The sequence below is a fragment of the Tachypleus tridentatus genome, chromosome 5, assembly GCF_004210375.1.
Source record: "Tachypleus tridentatus isolate NWPU-2018 chromosome 5, ASM421037v1, whole genome shotgun sequence".
In the NCBI taxonomy this organism is placed as follows: domain Eukaryota; kingdom Metazoa; phylum Arthropoda; class Merostomata; order Xiphosura; family Limulidae; genus Tachypleus; species Tachypleus tridentatus.
This window is the reverse complement of record NC_134829.1, coordinates 18160396-18187236: the sequence shown is the minus strand read 5'-3', so window position 1 is coordinate 18187236 and position 26841 is coordinate 18160396. Positions and strand designations below refer to the sequence as shown.

Below are 26841 nucleotides of genomic sequence, written 5' to 3'. Positions count from 1 at the left end.
TTCCCAGAATAAAAATGACCTTTATTTTGTGTAAGCCAAGTTACTTCAGAGTTTAAAATAAAATGCTATAAATACAAAATACTTGACCAAAGTATTTCAACAACATATAGATGTGCTGTGATAGTAACATGGTCTATTGTTTTTGTATTCTCTTATCAAAGTTTACATTTCTAACATGGAATTACATCATACACATGGTTTAAAAATGATCAGGTATTGTTTTAACTCAGTCATTAATAGTAAGTTCATCAATACCCCAGTCTTCGTAGCTTCCATCAGGCAAATAACGTCTGATAATTATCGGAATTTTTCTTAACCTGTTAAAGAAGGAAGTAAGAGATAAGAGCTTATATAATGTTACCACTTTATTCAAAGCTTCTTATATAATGTGAGGCTTAATGTTTTGCTCATTTGGTATGTTTGTTGGCATATATATCTAGTAAACAAAATAAATGAACATAAAATTAAGCTTCATACTACATGATATTAATTCTGTGAAAGTTGTTTCTACTTTCTATATACTAAATATAGCAGATTAAGAATTTATATTTAAATATTTCCTTTTAAAATTAAAACATTAAACTTAGGTAGTATAAAAATTTGTGTTAAAACCAAGTTTTATACCATGTTTATTAATATAAATTGATAAAGTAATTCAAGTAAATTTTGAACTCTGTAAAAAGATTGTGACACATGCATGTTGGCCCTCCTACATCCACAGGATTACGTAAATATGGAAATAAGACAAACACAAATCAAAATACTTAAATAAAATAAAATAAAAACAAAAAATCTCTGTCAACATAATACAGACAAAGGTCAGTATCTTGACTGTTGTGATGAAGAAAGGTTTCTGAAGAGAAGACAAGAGAAAAGTTTGGAATTGAATGATCTGGACACATTTAGAAAGTGGAGGTAATGATAAGAATTTAGTTGAGTGAGGATGACCATCACCATAACCATGTTACTCTCTGTAAATCACATTAAATAGATTTTGAAAAAAAAAAAAAAAAAGTTACATAATGACTGTGAATATGTAAAGCCAAAACTGGTCAATAATTCTTTGTACTTCTGGGAACTTCAAAGTGCCAAAAACAGACACCTCAATCTCAGTTTACCAATTTTAATTTTGTGGCTCTGGTTAATATTGAAACAATTTCTTAGATAAAAGTCTGGCTTGGTTGGTATCTGCTGATGGTGGGTTTAAAAATAATACTGAAGTAAACAGAAAACATTTACAAAAGTTTATCCATCTTTCAGAACTTTCAAAAACCAAACTATGAAAACCTGCCAAATTTTTATGGCTTGCAAATCTCATACTAAAGAGCAACTGGAAAAATGAGCTCAAGTAGTTGAATTACAATGAAAAGAAGAGCATTTTGGACGGTCTGTTTGGAAATAATTAAGTGCTCTGTAAAAGACAAACTGAAATGAGCACAAAGTAACAAATGAAAAGTTCCAATGATTGAAGGAATTAATATGTCCACAACCACATATATACAAAGAAAATTGTTACAGGTCTTAGATTTCTCTTTACTTTGTAAAACATTGATAGTAAAAAAAGTGATGTTATGCATGGGATAAGTTAACTCTTTAACTCTATGAGATATACTGATTCAATGTATCTTTTGACTGGTTTATTTCATTAGATTGACAAATACAACTGGATGAAAGTTTGAAACTTCAGGATTGCTTTAACAAATCAATTATTTTTCTATGTATTATTTCTATGAATTCACAGAATCAAAACATTTAAGTAATTTTATGTAGATATAAAAGAAACAAAAACAGGTTACCATTGTTGCAGATTTTCAATACTGGTTTTTAAGCCTTCTTACACCCTTTTAAAATTTTCCTATAACATTTCTATTTTATAAAATTGCTAGTTTTTCCTTTGATTTGATTTAAAAAAAAAGTTTCACTGAGTTTATAATCACTATATGAAAATAAGTTTTCTGTAACCATACCAAAATTACAGGCAAACAGGTTTTTTTGTTTTAAAAACTATTAATCAGAAGGTTTCACTCAACAAATAACACCAGGTTTAAATCAGTATTACATTCATTCATTTGTTTCAGATTTGTGGTGACTTTTCTTTTCCCATTCAAGCAATTATTAAAGTTAGACATGATTGACAAAATGATAAAGCATTCTTTTCATAAGTTTTAAAATTAATCAAGACTTTAATGGTCACAAATATGTTTGCTGCTAGCAATATATCACCAAACTGTACTTTTATCAGATGAAAGCCTTTTGGGTTTTAAAAGTGAAAAAAGAGAAGAGCTTTTTTGGCACATTTTGATCAGTAACTTATGATTTCTGGAAGCTCAAACATAGGTAGCTATATCATATTATAACAACACAGACTGAGAAACAGTGGTTGACTACAATTCAATAAAACAACACTTTCATGCATGTTTATATTGGTAAGTTAGCAGTTCTGTGTTCAAAACTATTACAACTCTCTTTCTAGGGACTATGTATGCTATACAGTGCTGAAAAAAGTTCAGGTAATTTACAAAAAACTAATAATTTCACCAAGACCATGCTGAAATCAATTCAAAATATTTTATTATTTTAATTTTATCAATAAAGTCTTTACTGAATAACTGTTACCTTAATTTTTTCTAATGCAAAAAACTGAATATACAAGCTCATTTTATAGAATATTTTCTGATGCCAGTGGTGTCAGTTTGCTTTTGAGGCAGTCTTCATCCATCAAGGTATCAAATAATTAAGAATTCCTTTTGTACCCAGATGTCTAAAGTACACTACCATGAGACAAGAGACAAAGAAATGCAGTCAACAAGCAAGCTAGTACATCATGCATCATGAATTCTAACACTCATGTAATTTTGGTTAGCAGATTTCCAGAATACATAAAACCAAGACAAAACAAAATATAAATGGATAAGAAAAAACATATATTTAGTGGGAGAAAATTACCTTTTAAATTTCACTGGGCTTTTATCATCACTGATGAAAAAATAATATATGATCTGATAAAGGCTTGAAATTTCTATCATTAAATGTACTCCGAAAAACAATAATATAAAACTGACCTTCAGTCTTTACAAAGTGGCTATGCTTTGGCTGTGTTTAGTGGACTAGTATTTCATAATGTGAAGTCACATTTAAATTACCGTACATGTATATAAATTATTACTATTCACAAATATGTTATTACATTTCTTAAAATAAAGAATGGTAAATAACGAAGTAAATCAAACAATTATCTCTTCTAGCCACGACCTTTTAACTTAGATACAGGATGCTAAGCCTTTTCAAATTTTGCATGTGGAGTATATGAAATTAAATAATTTTGTTTAGGTTTTTACATTTAAAGTTGATTAACTAAAATAACATAAATTATTTTGTTGATACCACAGATTTCAACTATAACTTATCATGTTTAATGACTAAGCTTTATTTGTGTCTGAAAAAAATGAAATTTCAAACAGACTAAAGACTCAACTTACCAGCATGAAGGTTTGTTTTGAAAGAAAGAGAGAATGCTGTTATATTTGAAAATGGCTAAGAAAATCACTAAGGGGACATTCTAAGCTGTTGATAAGTTAGTGTATAAAAGGAACCATTTCCAAAAGTGGAAAGAGGTGTTTGATTCATTACGTAAGCCATATCTCAAAAACATAATAAGATATGAGGTTCTTATTTTATATTTTACCTTATCAACATTATTGAGTTCTTAATGTGTATGGAACTATAGACTTAGTATTTTGAACATCACACACATCTAATTATAACCAGTGCTGTATTAAACATACCACGTGATTCACAAAAATCAATATTTAGATATGTTCTTTCTTTGACCTTTACTGATACTCTACTGGTTTTAAATTCAAATTTTGTAATATATATTTAAAAGAACAATGAGAAAGTATGAAATATATATATATTCAAAGTACAAAATCTTCATAGAACCCAAGCATATATATGTATATCATACACACAAACAGCATTATATATAAAAACTTTTATATATATTCGTCATACATTAGTGTATTTTATTGAGTCGTTTTGTTGTGGAAAAAAAATATTTGTTTCAGATTTTCACTGCTTAAACTCATAGCAAGATAGAAATATATGCTAACACACTTAGCAAAATGTAAATTTACAGTCATTTATTTGTGATATTAAAATTTATTAACATGTAGACACTTACTTCAACTCTTTTGTTGCAATTTGTAGTGGATCAGTTTCACCTTCCAATTCCACCATAACTGGAGCACACATCCTAATTAACAAATATGTTTCTGTACTTCAAGAATTTCTATAATTTCCTGTTGAATTAGGAATTGAAAACACTATTCTGAAAATGTACTTTCAATAGTTATTTACCTCCCTTCACCAAAAGCTACTTTAACCTTGATTTGCCATATGAACTTGCTGGAAACTATTTCACTAATAGTGCACTAGTCAATCGTACCCCTTGATTTTCATGCTATTTCAGAATTGAGTACATATCATGTGACTACCCTCCACCAATAATACTTTGCCATTATGCTAATGCACAATTCTAGTGCAATCCTCACTTTTAAAAAATTGGCACTTACAAACTAAACCTCTGGCATATCAGTTGGTGAAAGAAGATAAGTAACTACCTATTGGAAATACATTTTCAGTGTAAAAAAATGTTAGCATGACAGTATTCAAAAAGTGGATAACAACTGCTTAAAATGGAACAGATGTGCCAGAATAAAAAAGGCAAAGCACATCTGTGGAGATGTGTATGTTTCTCACCCAGTAAGGAAAGTATATAACATCAGGTCATTCCTTAAGTAATGTCCAATTTTAAATTCAGAAAAAGAGAAAGGATTTTAAACACTTTTAATGTTATTTAATCAATAATGTATGTTCCATTATTATTAATTACTTCCTGGCAATGATTCACAAGCTTTTGAATGCCACTTCTATAAAATTCTTAGGGTCTGATGAAGAGAATATAAAGAGGGTAGTTTTGACATCTTCATGTGTTCCAAGCTCTTTTCCACCAAGATAGTTCTGCAAACTTTAGAACAGATGATAATCAGTAGAGACAAGGTCTGGAGAATAAGAAGAATGTGGAAGTTTTTTCCCAATCTATCTCTTCAGTCTTTGCAGATGTGATCCTTGCCATATGGGGCTGTACATTATCCTGGTGTAATGCAACATAATTATGACTGATCAAAGCAGACCTCTTTTCTTTCAGTGGAACATTCAAATGCTCTAACTGTTGACAACAGAAGTCTGATGTAATCATTACATTGAGTGACAGCAACTCAAAGTGGATCACACCAAAAATATCCCATCAAACACTCAACAAGACTTTCCTAGGGTGGAGGTCCATTTTGGGCTGTGCTTTAGTCAGTTCACTTGCACTGAGTCATTGTCTGCAGTGCTTAACATTTTTATAATACATCCATTTTTCATCTCCAGTCACTAACCTATCCAAAAAGAGGTGAATTACATTCATGAGAGTGCAGAGAAGTGCAAATGTCCACTCTTGCTCTAAGGTTAGCTTCTGTCAAATCACGGGAGTCCCATTTTCCAAGTGTTGATACCTTTCCAAGCTATTGCAGATGATGGTGAACTGTTGAATGGGTTGAATTAAACTTCTGTGTTAGTTCATTTCTTCAACTGTCACAGCACAATCTTCATCAGGTGCAGCCAGCAGCAAGTCATCATTAAACTCAACAGGATGACTTGAACATGGTACATCACTTAAGCTGTAGTCACCTGATCTGAACTTCTGAAACCATCTTCAACATTTTCTTTCATTGAAAGACTCCTCATCATAAACATCTTGAATGTTTCATGTAGTTTCTGCTGCACTATTGCCTTTTTTTAAACTCATAAAGCATTATATGCCTAATGTGCTTCTCAGACACATCCATCTTCATAAGGGTTTATGTGATTAATGATGTGAAAAAGTGGACTTGGGTCAGTTTCTTTTATTTGTCTGAACATTTTTATACACGTCCTACTACATATTTTAGTCATTAAAGCCTTCTACAAAGACAGAAATAATGATTCACTTTCTGTATTAAAATTTTCAGACATTACTTATGGGATGACTTATACACACACACACACATACACAGGATGGAGTAGATACAATAGAAACCATATACTCAAGAAAATGATGTACAGCACTTAGCTTTGGCACAGTTCAGTGTAAGTATGACATGCATTAACACAGAATGAAAATGTGAAATGTCTAGTAACTAACTGACAATAGGTTCAAATAATTATGTACCAAGGGAAGAGACATGGGGCATACTGAGCAAGCCCATTGGTCTGATGATTTGCATTATCTGCCCACATATGTAGTAGATCATAGTATACGATATAGTAGTAATTTGTCATAGTATGGTGCCAGATAATGTTATATAGAAATAAGTGACTAGGACTCTAAGAATGTAAACTGTTTATGAATAGGTCAAGTGCTTTCTGCCCAGACAAAAACATCCAGTGGAAATGCCTTGGATATATAATATTAAGGTCTACTGAGGTCTATCCAGGAAAAGAAGATCTGGAACAAACTCCTTGTGAAACATCAAATTATACTAAGCATTGTCTACTTGGGCAAAAACATCCAGCTGAAGCACCTTGCACAAGCAAGTAAATTATGATTAATAATTGAGATCAACCCAGGCAAAACATCCAGGGGAAGCACCTTGGATACAGAATACTATGTTATTGCTTAGTCAATAATTATCACTACAACAGCCCTCTTGTTGCTAAGTAGATACTTATAAGTTATGACCTTGATTTCTCTCATTGTACAACTCCATTCAGGAGAAAACCTCCATTGTTCACCACTCTAGTGACTGGACACCAGAGTGGTTAGGACTCCTATGTTTCTCTAGAAGAAAATGAAAAACAAAAAATCTGGGGAAACTATTATTAAGGAGTATGGTAGAATGACTCAATGAAAACAGTGCAATGGGTGTCTGCAATTCCCTTCTTTGAGAACAGAAAGACCCAGATTTTGTGAATAACAGGCCAGTGGAAATGGCAAAAATCCCAATCTTTTTTATTCATGAAATCCATAAGTGATAGTCCTTTATATAAAATGTATTAAAATAAAAAAAACTGAGTTTGTGAGTGTGTGCATGCATATATGCACACACAAGTACATATCATTGGAATAATGCCCAGTGCACTTATTAAAAATAATGACAGGTTAACACACTCCAGTTGAAGGTGAACTGATGTATGGAAAATTTCCACAGAGGAAGACAATTTCCAATCAATGAAGCCACAGCCAAATCATGCAAACAGTGTGCTTCAAATGTTTTGGGAGTCATCCACATTACCATTCAAAATTATCTCCTTCAAAGGTCAATGGACTACAGCAGCTAAGGAAATAGTTAAGTGATGGACTTGGTGCAATGAAACATTGTGCTGCTGGTAATTTTCAAAGGACAAATCAGAACACATTAGCTGGTAAGACTAGCATATCATTCTTTTCCCAAAACCCTTAATGATATCTTGAGCACTGAACAAGAATCACGCACATAAAAAAAAAAAATTGCTGTAAACAACAGTCAATCTGATAAATTAACTTCAGATATCAGGATTCCAAGAAATAAATAGGTAGGAGTGGGGGCCACAAAAGAAGCCAGTATAAGATACAGAAAAGACAATTTGAGTCCAAAGTGAACCTCAAAGGGGGAGGAGAGGATCTAGATGTTGGGAATCAAAAAATGGATTTAAGGCCTGCTTGTAAATTAAAAAATATTGGTCTATCCACTAGGAAGGAACAGGGCATACCAGCACCCAACAGCAATTGTTCAATAAAACATTGAGCATGAACATGAAGTTATTCACCCAACAAGGTAAGAGAGGATCAAGGGCTCAAGTGAAGTATTTAAAATTTAAAACACCTAATCAATAAGCAAAAGGAATGGCAAAATCAACAAATTCTTCCAAGTGTGACAATTACGTGAATGACCAACAAAGGCCAGGGCTAGAGTCCAAATTATTTTTATCCTGGATAAATTTTACTTCAGAAGCTTATTCAGGGGAAAAGAGAGACCAAATCAACTGCAGAACAAACTCAAAAGTCCAATCTCTGCAAATTAATTTTGAACTTCCTTTGTTGATATCAACCTAACTTGCTGGGGATTAGTGACATTACTAACCTCAATATTGGAGGGAATTTCATCATCTGGCATTGTGAAATTGGAATTCATATTTCAAATTAGAATCCAAATTATGGAAAAATTCTTCATAAACAATAAGTTTAAACTTTAGCAGGACTGCATAATGGAAAACAAGTACATGGAGTAAAGTAAACAACACGTCTATAAACTCTTATGTCAATTGAGAAAGGGAAGATTGTGTGAGTGTTATAGGTGATGCAGTATAATGGTGGAAAGTAATCAAATGATACACACGTTCTGAAATAGCACATAAATAAAACAGTGTGACAAGTGTGCTAACCAAAAAAAATTCTTAGCATCACTTAGAGTGCAAATAAAGGTTGAGATAGCTTTGGATGAGTAAAAGCAGTATCATTTCAGAAATGCAAAATATTATGTACTTTTCATTTCAATAACCAATTCTTAAGAACATATTTGCTCTTACGAAAACTTGCGAGGAAAACTCTTGCAGAATGCCCATATAATATTAATATACTAATCAAAGTCCAGTACCTTAAGATTGGTTTTTGTTTTGAATTTCACGAAAAGCTACATGAGGGTTATCTGCACTAGCTGTCTCTAATTTTGCAGTGTAAGACTCTGGAAGGGAAGGGAGTTAGTCATCACCACCCACTGCCAACTCTTGGGCAACTCTTTTACCAATGAATAGTGGGATTGACTGTCAAATTATAATGCTCCCACAGCTAAGAGGGTGAGCATGTTTGGTATGACAGGGATTTGAACCCACGACCCTCAGATTATGAGTCAAGTGTCTTAACCACCCAGCCATGCTGGGCCTGTACCTTAAGAAATAACATACATTTGAAACAAACAAATACAAACTGGAAAATCACAGCCTAAAATATAATGAAAAGAAACATAAAAATGTTAATGCAAAATTGACAGAAAATGTTGCAGAAGTTACAAGACAAACATGTACAAAATAATAATGAAATGCATTTATCTTGTTTCTAGAATTCAAGTGAGCTAATTAGAATAAACTTTTAAAACAAATAAAATAAAGATGTTTCAAATACATGTGAATTATGTGCAAAGGGTATGCAGAAAATAAATGGCAAAATACTTTCCAAGATTTTTACCTAAAAATATAATTTGATCAAAATACAGGTACTTACGCAATTTGTAGTGCTCGTGTACCCAAAACTCTAGCACGTTCAAACTTTGTCATGTATTCAGTTGTGATGCGTTTCTGGTTCTGTTGGGGCTGTTGTTCAGAAGATGGAAGAATATCTATATTTTCTTCCTATATTCAATAAACCCAATGAGAAAGAATTATGTGTGTGTGTGTTTTGAACATAACATAATACATCCATATTTGAATCAAAACACACCTAGAAAGTGGCATTTTTTAAGCCACTCACATGTGTACAAATGTTTTAAACTTGAATAAAACTTGCATTGCAGTTTAAAGCTGTGCATTTTTTAAAATCAAAATCACTGTTATATTGTCTTGCACTATTTTTATAAATTTTAGCTTATTGTTGTTACTATTCTGTTTTACTTTCTCTCTCTCTCTACATGCACATGGCATACAAACAATATAAACAAACAGAGCACATTGAATATACCCTAACAGTTGGAGTTAAGATTCTATGAAATTGTAACCAAGAATGGTTAATGCAATACAGTTGGTATGAATACCGAGACATTTCAATGTATTTACTCATAGCAACATCTGAACTGCATGTTAATCCAATGCTATATTGTCAGTTGGAATTATGATACAACAAAAATGTCAAACTTTTTCAAAGAAATTACAGAATTCAGTAACAGCATAGTAAGTATCTAAGTCATTTCAAAATGTCTACTTATATCTATAACCATTGTAAGTAATGTTGAAGAAACAGAAAACTATTGAACTAAAATAAATAACTTCTTAGTTCATGTAGTTTCTTAATAAAATTGCATCAAACCACGATGACCCAGAATTCCAAAGGTGCTAAAGAATTGCAGTTCCAGCACACATTCATTGTGCTGGAAGTTACATCCTGCTAAAATTTACAATAGCATAAATTATTCCCACTGATGTCCTCAATGTGAAACATCAACTTCCATAATATCTTGAACATTGAAAAGGAATCACAAAGAGAAGAAAATCATTGTGTGAAGAGCAATCAATCTTATCAACTAGTTTCTGTGTACAGATTTGAATTTGGTGGTTAACAGAGGATTGCTCTTGAAATAATTATGCTGTCAGAAACAGAAAGAGCACGGAAGTATGATCATGGTGTGCTACATGTTTAGCTTGCTTGTAATTTGTCCACTGGTATGTAAACCTTTTGTTGTTGTGTCCACCTACCCCTATGTGGTGTCCATCCAGTGCTACACAAAGCTAATGGTATGTTCATGGCCACAGTGAGAATTTCTGTTGTGCATGGGACTTAGAGTTGTGGGAAAATGAATACCTGTTGTATAACCTGCCTCTAACCACAGCTGCAAGGCTGCTGAAGTACCCTTACTTCACCATTTTGGTCTTAAACCTACTGACCAGAGAATATAGACAATTGAGGGCTTTTCAAGTGCTCTAGCCCTTTTCCATTCTTGTGGGAAGATGTTCAGCAGGTGTATTATCCATATTTGCATGTGTATATGTTGGGATTTTGGATAATGCTACAATGGTAAAATTCTATGAGAAAGGCCACAATTCATTCAGTGTGAGATTATAGTAAAGTTTTACTTACGTTGCATCTAGCAATGGTTAAGACAACCAAATTTTGCCTTGTCCAGACTAGATTAATGATCCAAATTCAACTTTACTTGTAATTGATACTTCAATATTCATAAATGCTTATCACAGCATGATATTATTTAAACATTCAAATAAAAAACAGGTAATTTAATTATTTTTATGCATATGGTCAGGTAGTTAGGGCATTCGAGTTGTAATCTGAGGGTCATGAGTTCAAATCCCTGTCACAACAAACATGCTCACCCTTTGAGCTGTGGGGACAGTACTAAGTGATGGTCAATCCCACTATTCATTGGTAAAATGAGTTGCCCAAAAGTTGGCAGTGAGTGGTGATGACTTGCTACCTTTCCTCTAATCTTAAATTGCTAAATTACAGATGGACAATGCAGATAGCCCTTGCGTAGCTTTATGCAAAAGTGAAAAAAAAAAAAAAAAACATTTTTTTTAGTGTACACCTTTGACTATTTTATGAGAATTGGGTATGAGAAATTAAGCAACACTTGTACTGTCTATTGCAGCATGTAACTAATTTACATAATTAAGTTAAAATTTCAAGACAATTTCATTATGTAATTTACACATCACATTTTAACTAATAAATTTCTAGATATCATTTTTCTTAACAATATTAATTTAAAAAAATTAACACAAGAAAAACCTTTTAGTACACTCATAACACTCCTTTATACTATAACCTTATTTATTCAAATCTTTTGCAAATTCCCACAATGAGGATAATTTACGTTATTCTTACTAATGACTTTTTCACACATCTTAAATTTTTTATACATCACAGATGCATTTTAACCATGTTTTACTCATTGTAATTCTTCAGCCAGCATCAAACAGATATCATTCTTTTCATGATAAAAATACCAGAAAATATCTTAGAAATAATGGATAATCACAATTCAACCCTCTTGCCTCAAGCATCCTTTATTATAAATGACATATGGTTTTATTGTCTTACATTCAAAATTTTATTAAACTATTTTTTGTATATGTTATGCCAATAAGTATAGCATAAAATCTTAGCAAATAATCTAGGTTTTAATCGTATACAAGATTTAAATTCTTATTCTAGGTAATTTCTCATCTCTATTTTATTCACCACTCCTTAACAAACTATGAAATTAAATACAAATTACTCACTATCAGATCAATTGCTCAAGCAAACAATTTTTTTAAGCCTTCAGTTTTGTTTGGTTACAGAGGTATCAAAGAGAAAATAAGACCATTTCTACAACATGCTCAATTTCAGGATGTGTTAACAGTAATCTCTGAAGTATAATTATATATTACCAGTAACAAGTAGAAATTCAAGGATTTCATCAATCAAATGACATATTGTATATTGTTGTATTCCTAACAGATAATGATTAATTTCACTCATGTTTCATGATCTGTTCTCATGGGAAAACTAACAACTAGCTTGAATGAATTTGTAATATTTTAATGTAAATAATTTATTTCTTGTTTTTTATTTATTATTATAAGAGTTACTAAAATGTAAAAAAAGATGACTCTTTAGGTTAGGTAAAATAATAACATAATAAAAATAATTTATAAGGAATGCACATGAGCAGTTTGATGATTATGTAATTCAACAGGGTAACATAAGCTGCACATTCCCCAAGGTATTAACAACTAAAAGGGCAATGGCACGAATAGCAGTTAGACACTGTTTTAAAGTGCAATCAAAAGGGCAACAGAACAATAAACTATTTACAAGTAGATGTATGGTGTTACAAGTTTAAAGCTACTTAGGATAAATGATGTAGTTTTGCACTACATTTTAAGTCATTCTAGAAAGAAAAGTAGATAATTTACATTTATATCGATTTTTCTAGAGTTATGACATAAGTCAAACTGACCAACATTTCATGGAGTTAGGGTAGAGAAAATAACAGATCAAATATATTTTTTTGCTGAAAACAAACATGTGAAATGTATTTAAGAGGTCTTAGAGATTACACATATGAAATCTAGGATTCTTGAGATGAAAAATATATTTTTAATCTTAGAATGAAAATCACTTTTTACACAGATTATTCAAAACAAATTCTCAATATATCCATGCAGAAACCTTTTTTTAGCTCATTAAAAATTACTTAACTAGAAACATGATTTATGTAAGTGAAAGATTTATAATTTCTAGAAGATATAAACACTATACAAAATAGTATTAAATCTATAAAGACTTTTTACAAGTACAAAAAGGTCACATGGTTGGATAAATTGAACAAGTCCATTTGGAGATAGTTAATAAAAACAATAAATTCCAGATGTTTACTACCATTACACATATAAAACAAATGTTACCTGAGCTAAGTAATAAATTAACTGACATCACATTTACAAGCACTACATACTTGTTACAGATTAAGTATTAATTAACATTCTTGCTAGGACAACCTTTTCTAGGCCAGTCTCAAGGTTTCACTGAATTACATTTAAAATTTAATTAAGCTACTCTCTTTTCATTGTATATTAATACACTTAGCATAAAAATGTAGCTAGAAAACTCAAATTTTAATGTAACACAACTTTTAAATTTTCAATTTTAGAAGGCAGTTTTTCCTAGCATAAAGAATTACGACATTTGATCTCGATGTATCCACTCTTCTCTAAATTTATTTACCACTCCATAGGAAAAGAATGAAATTTAACATAATTACTCATTGTAGTGCTGACATTGCTCAGGTAAATCTATTTACATAGTACTAAAAAATCAGAGCCCCCTTTCCATATTCACCTGCCACATCTTCTCTTTCAGAAATCACCAACAGTATATTATTTATCACCAATAAAAAACCAAAGTTTTAATCTATCAAATGACATTTATTTTCTGTACACAGAAACTTATATTCTGCTTCACTTTCAAACTTAATGCATTGTTAACCCAGAAAAACTGCAGCAGTTACAGGACATCATCTGCATTTTGCATGTACGTACATTATTTCTTGTTTTTCATGCGTATTCTTTATTTGTTATTATAAACTTAAATAAAATGTAAAAAAGAGAGATACTCTTAAGGTTAGATTAAATAATAATACTTTTTTTTTCATGAGGTATACTTGAAAACAGTCAATGAATTATATAATTCAATGGAGTAACATGAATTACATGTGATTTACAGTTACAGGACATCATCTGCATTTTGCATGTATGTACATTATTTCTTGTTTTTCATGTGTATTCTTTATTTGTTATTATAAACTTAAATAAAATGTAAAAAAAGAATCACATGAATTACATGTGATTTACAACTTACATGGCATAAATAACAGTCAGACATGGTTGAAATGGCAATAAAATAATAGAATTTATGTGTAAACAGACATGTTGTTATCCATTTAAAGCTTTTCAGGACAAAAAATTTTAGTTTCAAATTACAATTTGAAATTATTCTACAGGGTGTTCAAAAAGTCACTGTGCAGTTTTGTAATCATATTTCATTCAGTCTATTTCAAACCAGCAACTGATAGCAGTGTTTGAAAACAAAATAAGAAGGATCCAGGCCTGTATTGATGCCAACAGGGGGTCACTTTCAACATTGTTTATAACTGTCATTCATATTTACCTCCTGCATTCTATACTGAAATATGTTTGTTAATAAATATATAAGTGCACAGTGATTTTCTGAACACCCTGTATAAATAGAAAGAGAGTAACTTAAATTTATTTAAAATTGTTGGTGATTAAAAGGTCAGTCAAATTGACCAGCCCATATAGTTAGAATACAGGGAGTCAAAATATAAATATTTAATGAAAAAAAGAAGTTTGAAACTTATTTCGAACATTTTCCAGATGAATAAAATTAATTTTTAAGTTAACATGAAAATGACTTTGCATTAAAAAAAATCAACACTTTGACTCCATATATTTATAGAAAAGTGTTTAATTAAAACATATCACTAAAAATTTTTGATTTGTTCTGGTCTACACATGACTTAATGCTAACTAAAAGTTCAGAAAATTTTGTGAAGATACACAAATCATATGTCTAGCCATTGCCAGAATATTGTTTTACTAAAGTTTCACAGACACATAAAACATTTTTTCAGTTGTAAAGTTAAAAAATTATTGCAGCTCTGTATATTATCACAGAAATTATTTGTTTGTTTGTTTTGGAATTTTGCACAAAGCTACTCGAGGGCTATCTGGCTAGCCATCCCTAATTTTGCAGTTAAGACTAGAGGGAAGGCAGCTAGTCATCACCACCCACCACTAACTCTTGGGCTACTCTTTTACCAATGAATAGTCGGACTGACTGTCACATTATAAAGCCCCCACATCTGAAAGGGCAAGCATGTTTGGTGTGATGGGGATTCGAATCCGTGACCCTCAGATTACGAGTCGAATGCCTTAATCAAATGTTTTTCTGTGGTATGGCCAGGTGGGTTAACTTATTTAAAGGTAAACAGTTTTCCAAGAAGTATTTTTGATAATGAATCATGAATAACTTTAAATTTTATATCCATTGTCAAAGTTCACAAAATAATTTCATATTTTCACACGTTTCTAACAAAACTAAATTTTTACTTCTAACATTAAAAGAAGTTAATCATTACAACAACAGTATGACAATTATATAATTTTACTTAAAAATAAATATGCTCACAATATGATAGAAAGATTAAATACTTGTTTTAATTATGAAAATTTATGTGCACATATTGCCTTTTGTGTTAAATATAAAAAATGTTGTATATTTGGATGCAAAAACTAAAAACTGATTCCAAACTTAAAAACATTTCATTCATATTTGGGCTTATTCATCAAGTACATTTTTTTTTTGAAGTTAAGCACAAAGCTACACAATGGGCTATCTGTGTTCTGCCCACCACATGTATCAAAACCTGATTTTTAAGCCCTCAGATGTACCACTGTCTCACTGGAGGACATGTTAATCAGGAAATACATTATATAAACAAACTAAATAACAATTAAGTTTTAAAAAGAAGATATATTAGAAAATGATTAAATGATTTTCTGATTTTACAACATTATTAAACTAGTTATGAATGATCCAAGTTCATGCTCTGTTACCTTCTTCACATTTTTACAAATGAAGGAGTTGTAGCAGCATGTTCATATTCTGTACAAGTGGCATTTCCTTAAGTTAATGGTAAGAGATTCTAGAATTTGAGACTGATATTCTTCAATACAAGATGGACTAAAAACTACTACGTTATGTTACCCTGTTGAATTACATAATCATCAAACTGCTCATGTGCATTCCTTATAAATCATTTTTATTATGTTTTTTATTATAAGCAACAACATTTTCATAATCCTAGTAATGTCAAGTGTCGCTCTTGTTTCTTATCTCAGGGTTTTCTTTGTTGATTACAACCACTCTGATATTATTGTGGAATTTGTTTAAGGTATTATTACTGAAAACATTGCTATGTGTTTATATATAAATAGAAAAATGCAAGAGTGAAAAAATAAGAAATTAAAAATTAGAGGTAAAAAATATGTTTGTAGTTTTATTTTCTTGAGAAAGTTTCAACCAAATGCTCTCTTACAAGCCAACAAATAACACACACATAGTTATTTTTCTCTATACTTTTACCATATTCACATAATTTGGTATGTAACTGATGGTCTGTCTTTCTTAAACAGAATTTTTCACATTTCATCCAAATCGGACTTAATCAGTTCAAAAATTTATTTAGCAATAAAAAAATATTTATTCTGAAAATTAAGAAATGAAAATAAGGAGGTAACATTGAGTGGTCTTTATTTTTTCACAACCTAGTATTTCTTAAGGCAAAGCAAAGTTGTTAAGAGCAGTGAATTCCTGAAAATTACTAGTGTTACTTTGTAATTTTACTTTTCAGTTTTCATTTCATCATAATTATATTTCTGAATGAATCCCGTTTATTTAAATGTTATTACTGCTTACGTCTCAATTGCTGGTGTAAGTTTTATATATGTATATATATATATATATATATATATTGCGTTAATATTAAAGCAAAACTATTTATCAATATTTGCAATTAGTGCATTTTATATTGACAGACATCTTGGTAATAAATATGTTTCAATGAAAATAATGAACTACAAACAACTTACTTCATTTTGATCAACTTCATCTAAATTCTCCTCCTCTTCCACATCTTCGAAATCATCACCACCAATACTTTATAAAGATAAGTGCAAACTTTTTGTAAAGATATACTCCAATACACATATGTGCACAACATACTCTAATAATTCATGTGCACACAAAAACAACACAATTTATAAAACATTACACATACATAAATTTATTATAATAAAAATGCCTACAAATAGAAGATGAAATCATCATGGCAGTAGTTTACCATTACTCATATTTGTAAACTACTTTATTGACTGAAAACTATAGTATAAACTATCTATAGCTACATCGCTCAGAAGAATTCAGTAAAGTATATCTCTTTACCATATTAAACAAAGAAAATTTAAGAAATTAATTTTATACACACACACACACACTTAAAACTAGCAAACCTACATGTCACAGTCTTATTAATTGTCAGCAAAATAATTACACAGGTCAACAAATTTTTTCAAAATCTCAGTTGCATAAGATTTTTTTACTCATTCTTACCCTTTGTGACCTGCTAAACTCAAATATGAAAACGGTTCAGCTCTACATGCTCTAGTTTTAATGCAATTTTAAGTTTTTCATTCTAGTCGTTTGTGGTCAAATTAACACGTTTCCTGCGATGCCTATATTGGCAAACCGGTAACTGCTGCGATGCTCTTGTACATCTGACAGCTTCAGTGCTGCATGAGCTATGATAACGTGAGGTTGTCGTTACACTTGTCTCTAGCCTGCAACTTAGTTAAAGGTAAGACAATAGTGGGACACCGGTAGGTCCCATCGCAGGAAAGCGTGTTAATTACTTACACGCTTATGTTATCAACAGAGATATTGAAATTGTTTTAATTTTGTTTCAGATCTGATCATGGCTACAAGGAGACGTCAATGTGAGAACAAGTCGGACGCTCTCTGTTATATTTGTGGATGCTTCATGCTTATTCATCAAAGGCGTAATATAACATCGTTTGTGAGGCGTGCTTATAAAGCGCACTTTAGACTTGCTCTTGGTAACCAAGACAAGAAATGGGCCCCACATATTGTGTGTCATAACTGCGAGGAAATGCTGCGTGACTGGACAAAAGGGAAACGTAAGGGTTTACCTTTCGAATTCCATGACCTGGCGAGAACCGATGGACCACACAACTGACTGCTATTTTGTCAGGTCAATATAAAGGGCATTGGCAAGAAAAACAGACACAAAATCTCATATCCTAGTATCCCCTCAGCAATCCGACCTACTCTGCACTCTGATGAGCTCCCAATCCCAGTTTTTAAAGGATTTCTTCCATCTGAAGATGTGGGTAGTGACCAAGAGCAAGAAACTGCTGATGAAACTCAAGAAATACTTTCAGAATCTGGCGATCCTTCTTATGAGACCCCACAGTCATTAACTCAACAGTTTAGCCAGCCAGAGTTGAATGACCTTGTGCGTGATTTGGGTCTCTCCAAAAATGCAGCTGAAGTGTTAGCTTCCGGGATGCAAGAAAAGAATCAGCTGAGCCATACAACTAAAATGTCATACTTCCAAATCGGGAGCAGCTTTTGTGCCATTTTTTACAGAGGAGAATATGTTTGTTTATTGTCATAATATCTCAGGTCTTCTCCAGGAATTACGGATGCCAGAATACCATTCAAATGACTGGCGATTATTTCTAGATTGTTCTAAGCAAAGTTTGAAGTGCGTTCTACTTCATAATGACAATGTCTATGCAGCTGTTCCAATTGGACACTCTGTGTATTTACGAGAGGAATATAATGACATTAAGACTGTGATTGACCTACTAAAATACCACGAGCACAACTGCACAACTTGTGTGGACCTCAAAATGGTTAATTTCCTCCTAGGTCAACAAAGAGGATTTACAAAGTACCCCTGCTATCTTTGCATGTGGGACAGCCGAGCTCGAGAAAAGCACTGGAACCAGAAGGAGTGGCCCATACGTGAGACTCTGAAGGCAGGTATGCCAAATATTGTCAACGATCCAATTGTCAGTCGAGAAAAGATCATATTTCCTCCTCTCCATATCAAGCTGGGCTTGATGAAACAGTTTATGAAGGCGTTGAATACTGACGGTGAATGCTTCCAACACATATTTTCTGTGCTCCCTGGTTTGTCCTTCGAGAAGATCAAGGCAGGTGTTTTTGATGGACCACAGATTCGTGCACTTGTGCGTGATCAAGAATTTGCCAGAAAGATGAACGACAAGGAAAGGACTGCATGGCTTTCATTTGTGGCGGTGATGGCAAACTTTCGGTAATAAAAAAAGCTGACAACTATGAAACCCTTGTAGCGAATATGTTGTCAGCTTTTCAGCGATCTTGATGTAACATGAGTGTCAAACTCCATTACCTGTACAGTCATCTTGATAGATTCCCTGAGAACCCAGGAGCTGTAAGTGACGAGCAAGGCAAGCGGTTCCATCAGGACCTCAAGACCATGGAAGAGCGCTACCAAGGGAGATGGGACAAACATATGATGGCAGATTACTGCTGGAGCATTAAACGATAATGCCCTGAGACAGTCCACAAACGCAAGAGCTACAGGCGGAAATTCATGCCTGAGTAGACTGCAATTGAGCTTTGCCTCCTCATAGTAGCAAATGTCTTATCTACTAATCAGTTTTATATAAATAAATTGAATTATAACTTGATATAAAATTGAATTTATATAAATAACTTGAATACATTTATACTATCTTGTATTTTCTTTTTTTATTACCCAGCTATATTAAAGAGTTTTATAACATATTTTATCACATATTTTTCATGATAGACTACGACGTCAATGTGATGATGACGAAATTTTGAGATTTTCAAATACCTTGATTGCAAAAAAAGTAGAGCACTGAGGAAAAAACTAACTTCAGATCTGAAATCAGGGCAAAAAATTATATAATACCAAGTGTTTGATATAAATGCAACAAAAACTTTGTTGACCAGTGTTATCCTCCTGAACAAGTGTCTACTTTATATAAAGTAGCATCAAAACACAGAGGTTAAGAATTCAACTCTGCCATTTTCATTTGCATATATATTTTTTTAATTCTTTAAAATTTACTTATTGTGTTTCAGAACACTATTCATATGAACTACTTGTTACAACAATAGCTAATAAAGTGTGAATGCAATTTTTATGGGGGTAAAGCATGAAAATATTTATTGGAATGAAGTCCTATCAGGCCTATTATATCTTTATTCAGTTCCTTTGGAGTTTTCCAAAAGAAGAGTGTATGATATTATTTTAACCAAACTATGTCCACTAATTTACTGCTAATGAAATACAGCCCTCAGTAATAGATATAATAAAGCTGGCTGGGACATTACAAACACCGTAGTGGTCAGAATATGAATTTATACAAGCCATTTGTTTCAACAACTGTTACAGTGTGAACAATTTTTTCTATCCTGTTGAAACACGATTACAATTAATTACATTTGTTATAAAGTTACTAGTGTTAGGCCTACTATATTTTCCAAGACATCCTTTACCCAGTTTATAAGGGTTTTTCCAAGTGTGTATGATACTATTTTGATCATATTTTGTTTATCATATCTATGTTTTATTTACACTGCACACATTCACATATTACTGTCACAGGGATAGGACTTGGCAGCACATAAAACCACTGTAATTTTTGCAATTTGTAAAATATTATGCAACAACTAATTACTCTGAAACACCACTATATGTTACATTACACCAAGAAATTCATGGGTTTTTTTCATAACACATTTCTCAAATTACCTAGTTAGTACAGCATTAATAAAAGCAGTTAAATGCAAAAGTGATGTGTAACATTATTGATTTTTTTGTATAATATTTTTAGGTTACATAAATTTCTAAAACCTTAACAGCTTGTGCTGTTATTCATTTTTTTGTTTCGTGAAAATATCTAAAACTTCATTGAGTTTATCATTTCACTTAGTTACAGGATTTTCAATTTTAGTCCCAAATGACATTATTTAAGAAGCCAAAATAAATAAACACACACACACACACACATATATATATATATCACAAATTAGATTTCACTTGGAACACAGTATTGGAAATGGTTCAAAGAAATGCCACCACCGTGATTACAAAGATGAGTCACCTTGTAGGGATAGATTACGATCTCTTTCTTTTTCTCAACAAAACGAGTTTGTTGTTAAGTTAAAAAAGCTATCTGTGATGTGCCCACCTCAGGTATCAGAACTCAGATTTTAGCATTATAAGATCCAGACTTATTGAGCTATTGTGTGATGGGGTGTGGCTCTCAAGAAGGGAAACAACCTTAATGAAGTTTCACATAACAAACAGTTAAATAAATTCTTTTTAATTCTCTCTTCGGTACTCTGAAGGCAGCAGGATGGAAGGAAATAACTTTAGGATTTGGCAAATGGTTAGGCACTAGTTGAGACAGTTCCATTTTTCTAATGTAATGATTAGCTTATAGAATTGAATAAGCTGTTATAAGCAGTAGCAGAGGACAGCACAAAAATGGTGGGTGTATAGTTTTACTTTTCTCAAAGGTGGATGTGTAAAAATTCCTTTGAAGGACCAAAGGTTCCTTGTGTTATATTTTATGGAAAAGTAGATTATTTAATTTTTTCTCTCTTTTTTTTTTTTAAACAAAGTTATCATATTATAGTTAACAAACACAAATTTATATTAATAACATCACTGGAACAATTTTCATTTTTACCCATTAATTACAGGATGTAAAAATTATATGTCATGAAATGTTTCATATTGAAGAACATAATTGTACCATGAACCAAAGAAACACTATCAAGAGAAGTGTGGCAAATAAATAAAACATTGACATATGCAATAGCTTGGTTTGGAAATGCAAATGTTTGGTTATTTTGAAATCCAAATGACAGTGTAGTAAACACTTGGATTGGATGCAAATACAAAGTTGTTTCTCACCATTGTTGTGCATTAATCAGGAGGATGGTCTAATAAGTATTTCAAGTGTATAATTGTCAGATATACAGAAATGTTTAACTTTATGATATAGACGGTTATAAAGTATGAGTGTTAAATTGAGTTTCTTCAGAGGCAATAATTTATTGTCAGTTTGTTTACTTAACTATGTACAAATCATACACTGCTTAGCTTGCTAGGTGGGTTTTATTATATTGTTGTGAATGGATGTAATGTTACTCAAACCTTCTGAAGTTTTTGTGTAACTTTAAGGAAGATTTGTTGCATCATATTGCCTTGTAGTTTATTGAAAGTTCAAGGCCTACATGTAGATGACAAAGTTGGCATAAGTAGTAAGCAAGTTAAATAGAGTGAAAGTAAATATTAAAAAATTGAAATTAAACTGCATGATTGTGAGTTCAGCCATAAACATGCATAAAGAAGAAGAAACCATCTTGTAAATTAGATTCTAAAGTAACTGAACCATCCTGTTTTGATTCTTGATGAAAACAATTATTTAAAGCTCTGGTTACAACTAAGATGATTTACTGTAGCTGTATATACAAAGTCCAAAGTATGTAGAAAGCATTTATCACTGTACTGGTTACCACAGTTGTATCCAATGCTTTAAATAATTGTCTCTCTTTAGTCAAAAGTCCACACAGATTGGTGCAATTACTTTTCAACACCCTTTGAGAAGACAAATTATTATTCTTCATTCTGTTGTTATAACACAAACTGCAATAAATCCACTTTAAAAATGTGCCATTATATGCTCTATACAGCTAAATTAATAATAATCCAATCTAGCTTCACATTTACTAGCTTGACTTGTTCACAGAATTTGCACATATTTATGATGCCACACAAAAAATTAGAAGCATCTAGCACTCTAGTAACAACATTAAACACAATGAGAAAAATCAGAAGTTGCAAGAAAGATGCCAACAATACTACAAAAGCCTAGTACAAAAATTAAACTACATACACCACCCTTGACTCATAGTTATGTACCAAAACCTATCATAACTATAACTCTTACAATAATTAACTTTTAACACTACTGTTATGTAAATTGTCATTAAACATTAAATCACAAAATACACTAAATAATAACTCTTAAACTAAAAGTTACAGTACATGTGATTGACACATAGATGCATAACTAACCACTATCTATTCTAGAATTTAAATAGGTTGTCAGATTGTTCAGTGTTGCTTTAAATACTAAAACATTCTTTACTGTTGAAACTTGTGCACTTGAGAACGATTCACCAGTGATAAAATGTCATCCCAATTTTAAAACCAAATCTTACTGTAAAAACTGCTTCTAATATTATGTAATTATTCAGTAAACAAACACAAAATGAAACTACTAGCACAAATAGTTTGTTTCATGATCATCTGGGAAATAATATTTTTTTTTAATTTAATGTCAAAAACAAATATTTTATTATTTTGTTCCAATCTCAATAAAAAGCCCTACTGAAATGAAAAAAAATTAGGTTTTATAGTTTAAAAAAAATGAAAAAGGCCTTTAATTTTTCAAAGCTGATTATGGTTTTAAAAAATACATACTTCATTATACATTAAGGTTCTTTTCATAATTATGTGTCTACTTCCACTTCTTGGGGAAACAAGTTTTATACATATTGTTTATAGCCTAAAGTTACTCAGAGGAAGAAATAATAGATCTAAATATACTAGATTACTCTTTAGATGAATTAAACTGAAAATGACATACCTAACTTAAAAGCAGCTATACACGTGTCAGAATTACATTTCAACAATAAATTATTAAAATATAAATAAATAATTGCAAATAGCATGTGGAGAACCTAAAATAAAAATGTATGTATGACAATCATTAATTTGGATCAAACAGAGAGGAATACTTACTCAATGGGCTCATACTCTTCATCTGCCATGCCTTGTGATAAATAAGGCTTCTGGTTTCAAGTCAAAGCCCTAGTGGTATGAATATACACTACACAAAGCAGTTGCACCTGTAACAATACACAAAAACTCAAATGTGTGTACTGCATATAGCATGTAAGAACATCTTCAAATAATTCATCCAACATTTCAAACACATTACTATCTTCCTGAGCATGGTGAGAGAAGGCTAAGAAGATATTCATCTCACCTCAACAAACAACTCATGCACAATAGTCAATAACATTTATGTATTCAACAAATGTTTAAAGCCATCAAACAACATTCAGTACATCAACAGAAAACCCAACATCTACAAATGATAGAAAAATGCATATACATGTAACTGCCGAAATCTGTTTAGGTTTTTCAAAGAATATATTCATGATTACGATATTCAAGATCCATGTGAGAGTGCATGTGAGAAGACAGCCTTCAATTTATTTTTTTGTCTGAATTTTATGTTAAAGATAATTAAGAGAAGCTTACCCTTACAAATCTATTTTTGATAGCTTGTATGTATTTTACTAATACTTTTTACCCCATCTCAGCAGCAGGCCTACAGACTTATGACACTAAAATTTGTTTTGAGACCAATGGTGGACAAAGCACAGATAACCCATCATGCTTCTCTGTTTAACAGCAGTCACCCCCCCCCCAAGAAAAAACAGTGGTAAGTTTGAAGATGTATGATAGAAAAATCTGGGTTTAAGTAACCATGGTGGACACAACACAAACAGTCTATTATGTATCTTTGCAGTCATAAACAAATTATTTTGGAAAAGCTACTTTTATTACATTTTATGACTTTCTTAGATATAAAATTATTTGACCTATAACTCTTCCAATAATAACTGATCACAACATTTAAAAACAGATGTGACTTCAGCAACTCTATAGCTCCAAGCAATATCTCACTGTCTATTAACCTACCTTGAACCTTTACCTTTTGAGGTCTATAAGAGGTTAAATCTTTTTCTCTCCCCCTTGCAAGATTTGGTTTGGATAATCACTAACATAATTTGAACTGATAAGACCAGACAGAAGACAATTAAGCATCAAAATCCACTGTAAATTATTGGGCTACTTTAATCACATGGTAGGATTTGAACAGTTGTAATAATTCATCTCAACCCCAAGTCATAGTGAATGATCTTGTTTTTGTATAGTAAAAGCTCGAAAAACCATGGATTCTTAAGCCCATGGTCTAGCATATTAACCATCTGACTCTGTCAAACTTACCTCGTAAGGTACATTTTTGATATTTTAACACAATTATTCTATCTAGGCCGTTCCATCCATTAAATTAAGCATTAAAATAAAACACTCAAAGCCAGCTATTATCAAGCTTCCCTTTAACCCTTAAACTATGGCCACCATCAACTGACATTGCTATGTACAACATTCTTGCTGTTTAAGGGTCAAACTCCCTTAAATAAACTGTATCAATCACACCTGAAGACAACCCATCATATATGAAAAATAAAAGTTTTCTTATCTAAAGATGAATCCTATGCTGACAATATCTGTATCCTCTAGTAATAATATTTTAACTACTAAGCATAAAAAAGGTGTATCAATGATATCAATTCCCTTAACAATCTTTAACTTTTCATAAAGTTTTCATGATCTTAATCAGGCCTTGTATGACAACCTTTCCAACTGAGATATCTTCTTAGTAGACTTCTTCACCCTTTCTAACAATACATTATCCACATGTTCCAAAAGTGGCCTGACCAACAGCACATAGAATGAAATTGTGCTTCTTTAGACCTGTATTCAGTACTTTTGTATCACCTGCATATTGAACATTCCTTCATCTATATCATGGAAATAAATCTAAAAAGACAAAGGTTATAAGACTGAGTCCCAAGGTACCTTACTTGCAACATTAATCCAGTTGGACTTAATTCATAATAACCCTATGCTTTCTTCAATCCAGCACCTCTTTCGAGTTCTATCTAATTTGCTAACTTATCCCCCACACATACAGAGATAATTTATTTACAAATATTTTATGTGGAACCTTGTCAAATGGTTTCTAACTTTCTGAAAATCCAGATGCACTAAATCTACACTCTCACCCTCATCTACATAAGCAGTAACCTTTCCAAAGAATGTCAAATGATTTGAAGGGCAAGATTTTTTCTTAGTGACACCACATTGACTATCCAATGTTTAAATTATCAAGGCTGGATTTGAGTTGTTTTTCTTTTAAGTAGATGAGGTAACTTTGATGGACCAATAGAACCCTTATCATTTCTTCAGATTTAATAGTAATTGTTAGATTGAAAAAAAGCTGTTGGATCCCAGTACTTTAATAGTTCGTTTTCAATCTCTGTCTTGTTATTTGTCATTAACACGTTATAAGATAAATGTTAGGTTAACAATTTTATAATTTTTAGGCGATATTTACGAAGTTAATAGTAACATAAACTCAAGTGACAATAATATTAAGAAATCAATACTAGTAATAATAGTAGTACTACCTAGTACAACTCTTAAAAGTTTTCTTTTACAAACAATATAATTACTTTGTTAGCAACTTCGTAGCTTTACTCCTTTACTTTGATATTTTTTAATTAGACTCAAAACTTTTATTAGACGTAGGCTTCAGATAAAATAAAATGTTCTGTGTTAGCTGTCTAATGTTACGCTTAAGTAACAAGTACGTTTTCCCTCACGTGTGGAAAAACTCAACATTAGGCCTAACCTTCACATTGCTTTTATTTTTATCTACGGTTTAACGTTATAACAAATAACGGTAAGGAAACAATCAGCAAATCTTAAATAGAGGAAAAATGCAAGTGGCAACTTACAGTAGCTTAAATTTTAAAAAAAAAAAAATCAAATGCTACAAAACATCACATTTAACCACTTACGGTAACTTACCCAACCTACTGTACAATTCAACACAGGCTACAGTTATATAACTATAATTTAACATTATTGCATAACACTACTGGTATCAACTTGCCAGTATTACTCAGGCGAACTATTGAATTAGACTCGCGTATAACATCTGCTCTACAAG

The 26841-nt window shown here is 31.6% G+C and overlaps 1 protein-coding gene across 4 annotated transcripts; it reads right to left on the bottom strand.

The window, feature by feature from the left end:
* On the bottom strand, nucleotides 1-26841 carry Polr2F (RNA polymerase II subunit RpII18). 4 transcript variants are annotated; one of them, XR_013028275.1, is made up of 7 exons: nucleotides 26690-26841; nucleotides 23772-23878; nucleotides 16945-17011; nucleotides 9284-9411; nucleotides 4184-4255; nucleotides 2617-2771; nucleotides 1-317 (listed from the first exon to the last, which is right to left on the bottom strand). XR_013028275.1 is itself a non-coding variant. In XM_076501489.1 (6 exons), the coding sequence occupies exons 2-6, from the start codon at nucleotides 23798-23800 to the stop codon at nucleotides 227-229; spliced, it is 387 nt and encodes a 128-aa protein (XP_076357604.1). In that variant the 5' UTR covers nucleotides 23801-23878; nucleotides 26690-26840; the 3' UTR covers nucleotides 1-226. The 4 variants fall into 4 exon arrangements, 3 of the variants coding, with proteins under 3 accessions (XP_076357604.1, XP_076357605.1, XP_076357606.1); XM_076501489.1 differs by lacking the exon at nucleotides 2617-2771 and having other exon boundaries at nucleotides 26690-26840; XM_076501490.1 differs by lacking the exon at nucleotides 2617-2771 and having other exon boundaries at nucleotides 26700-26826.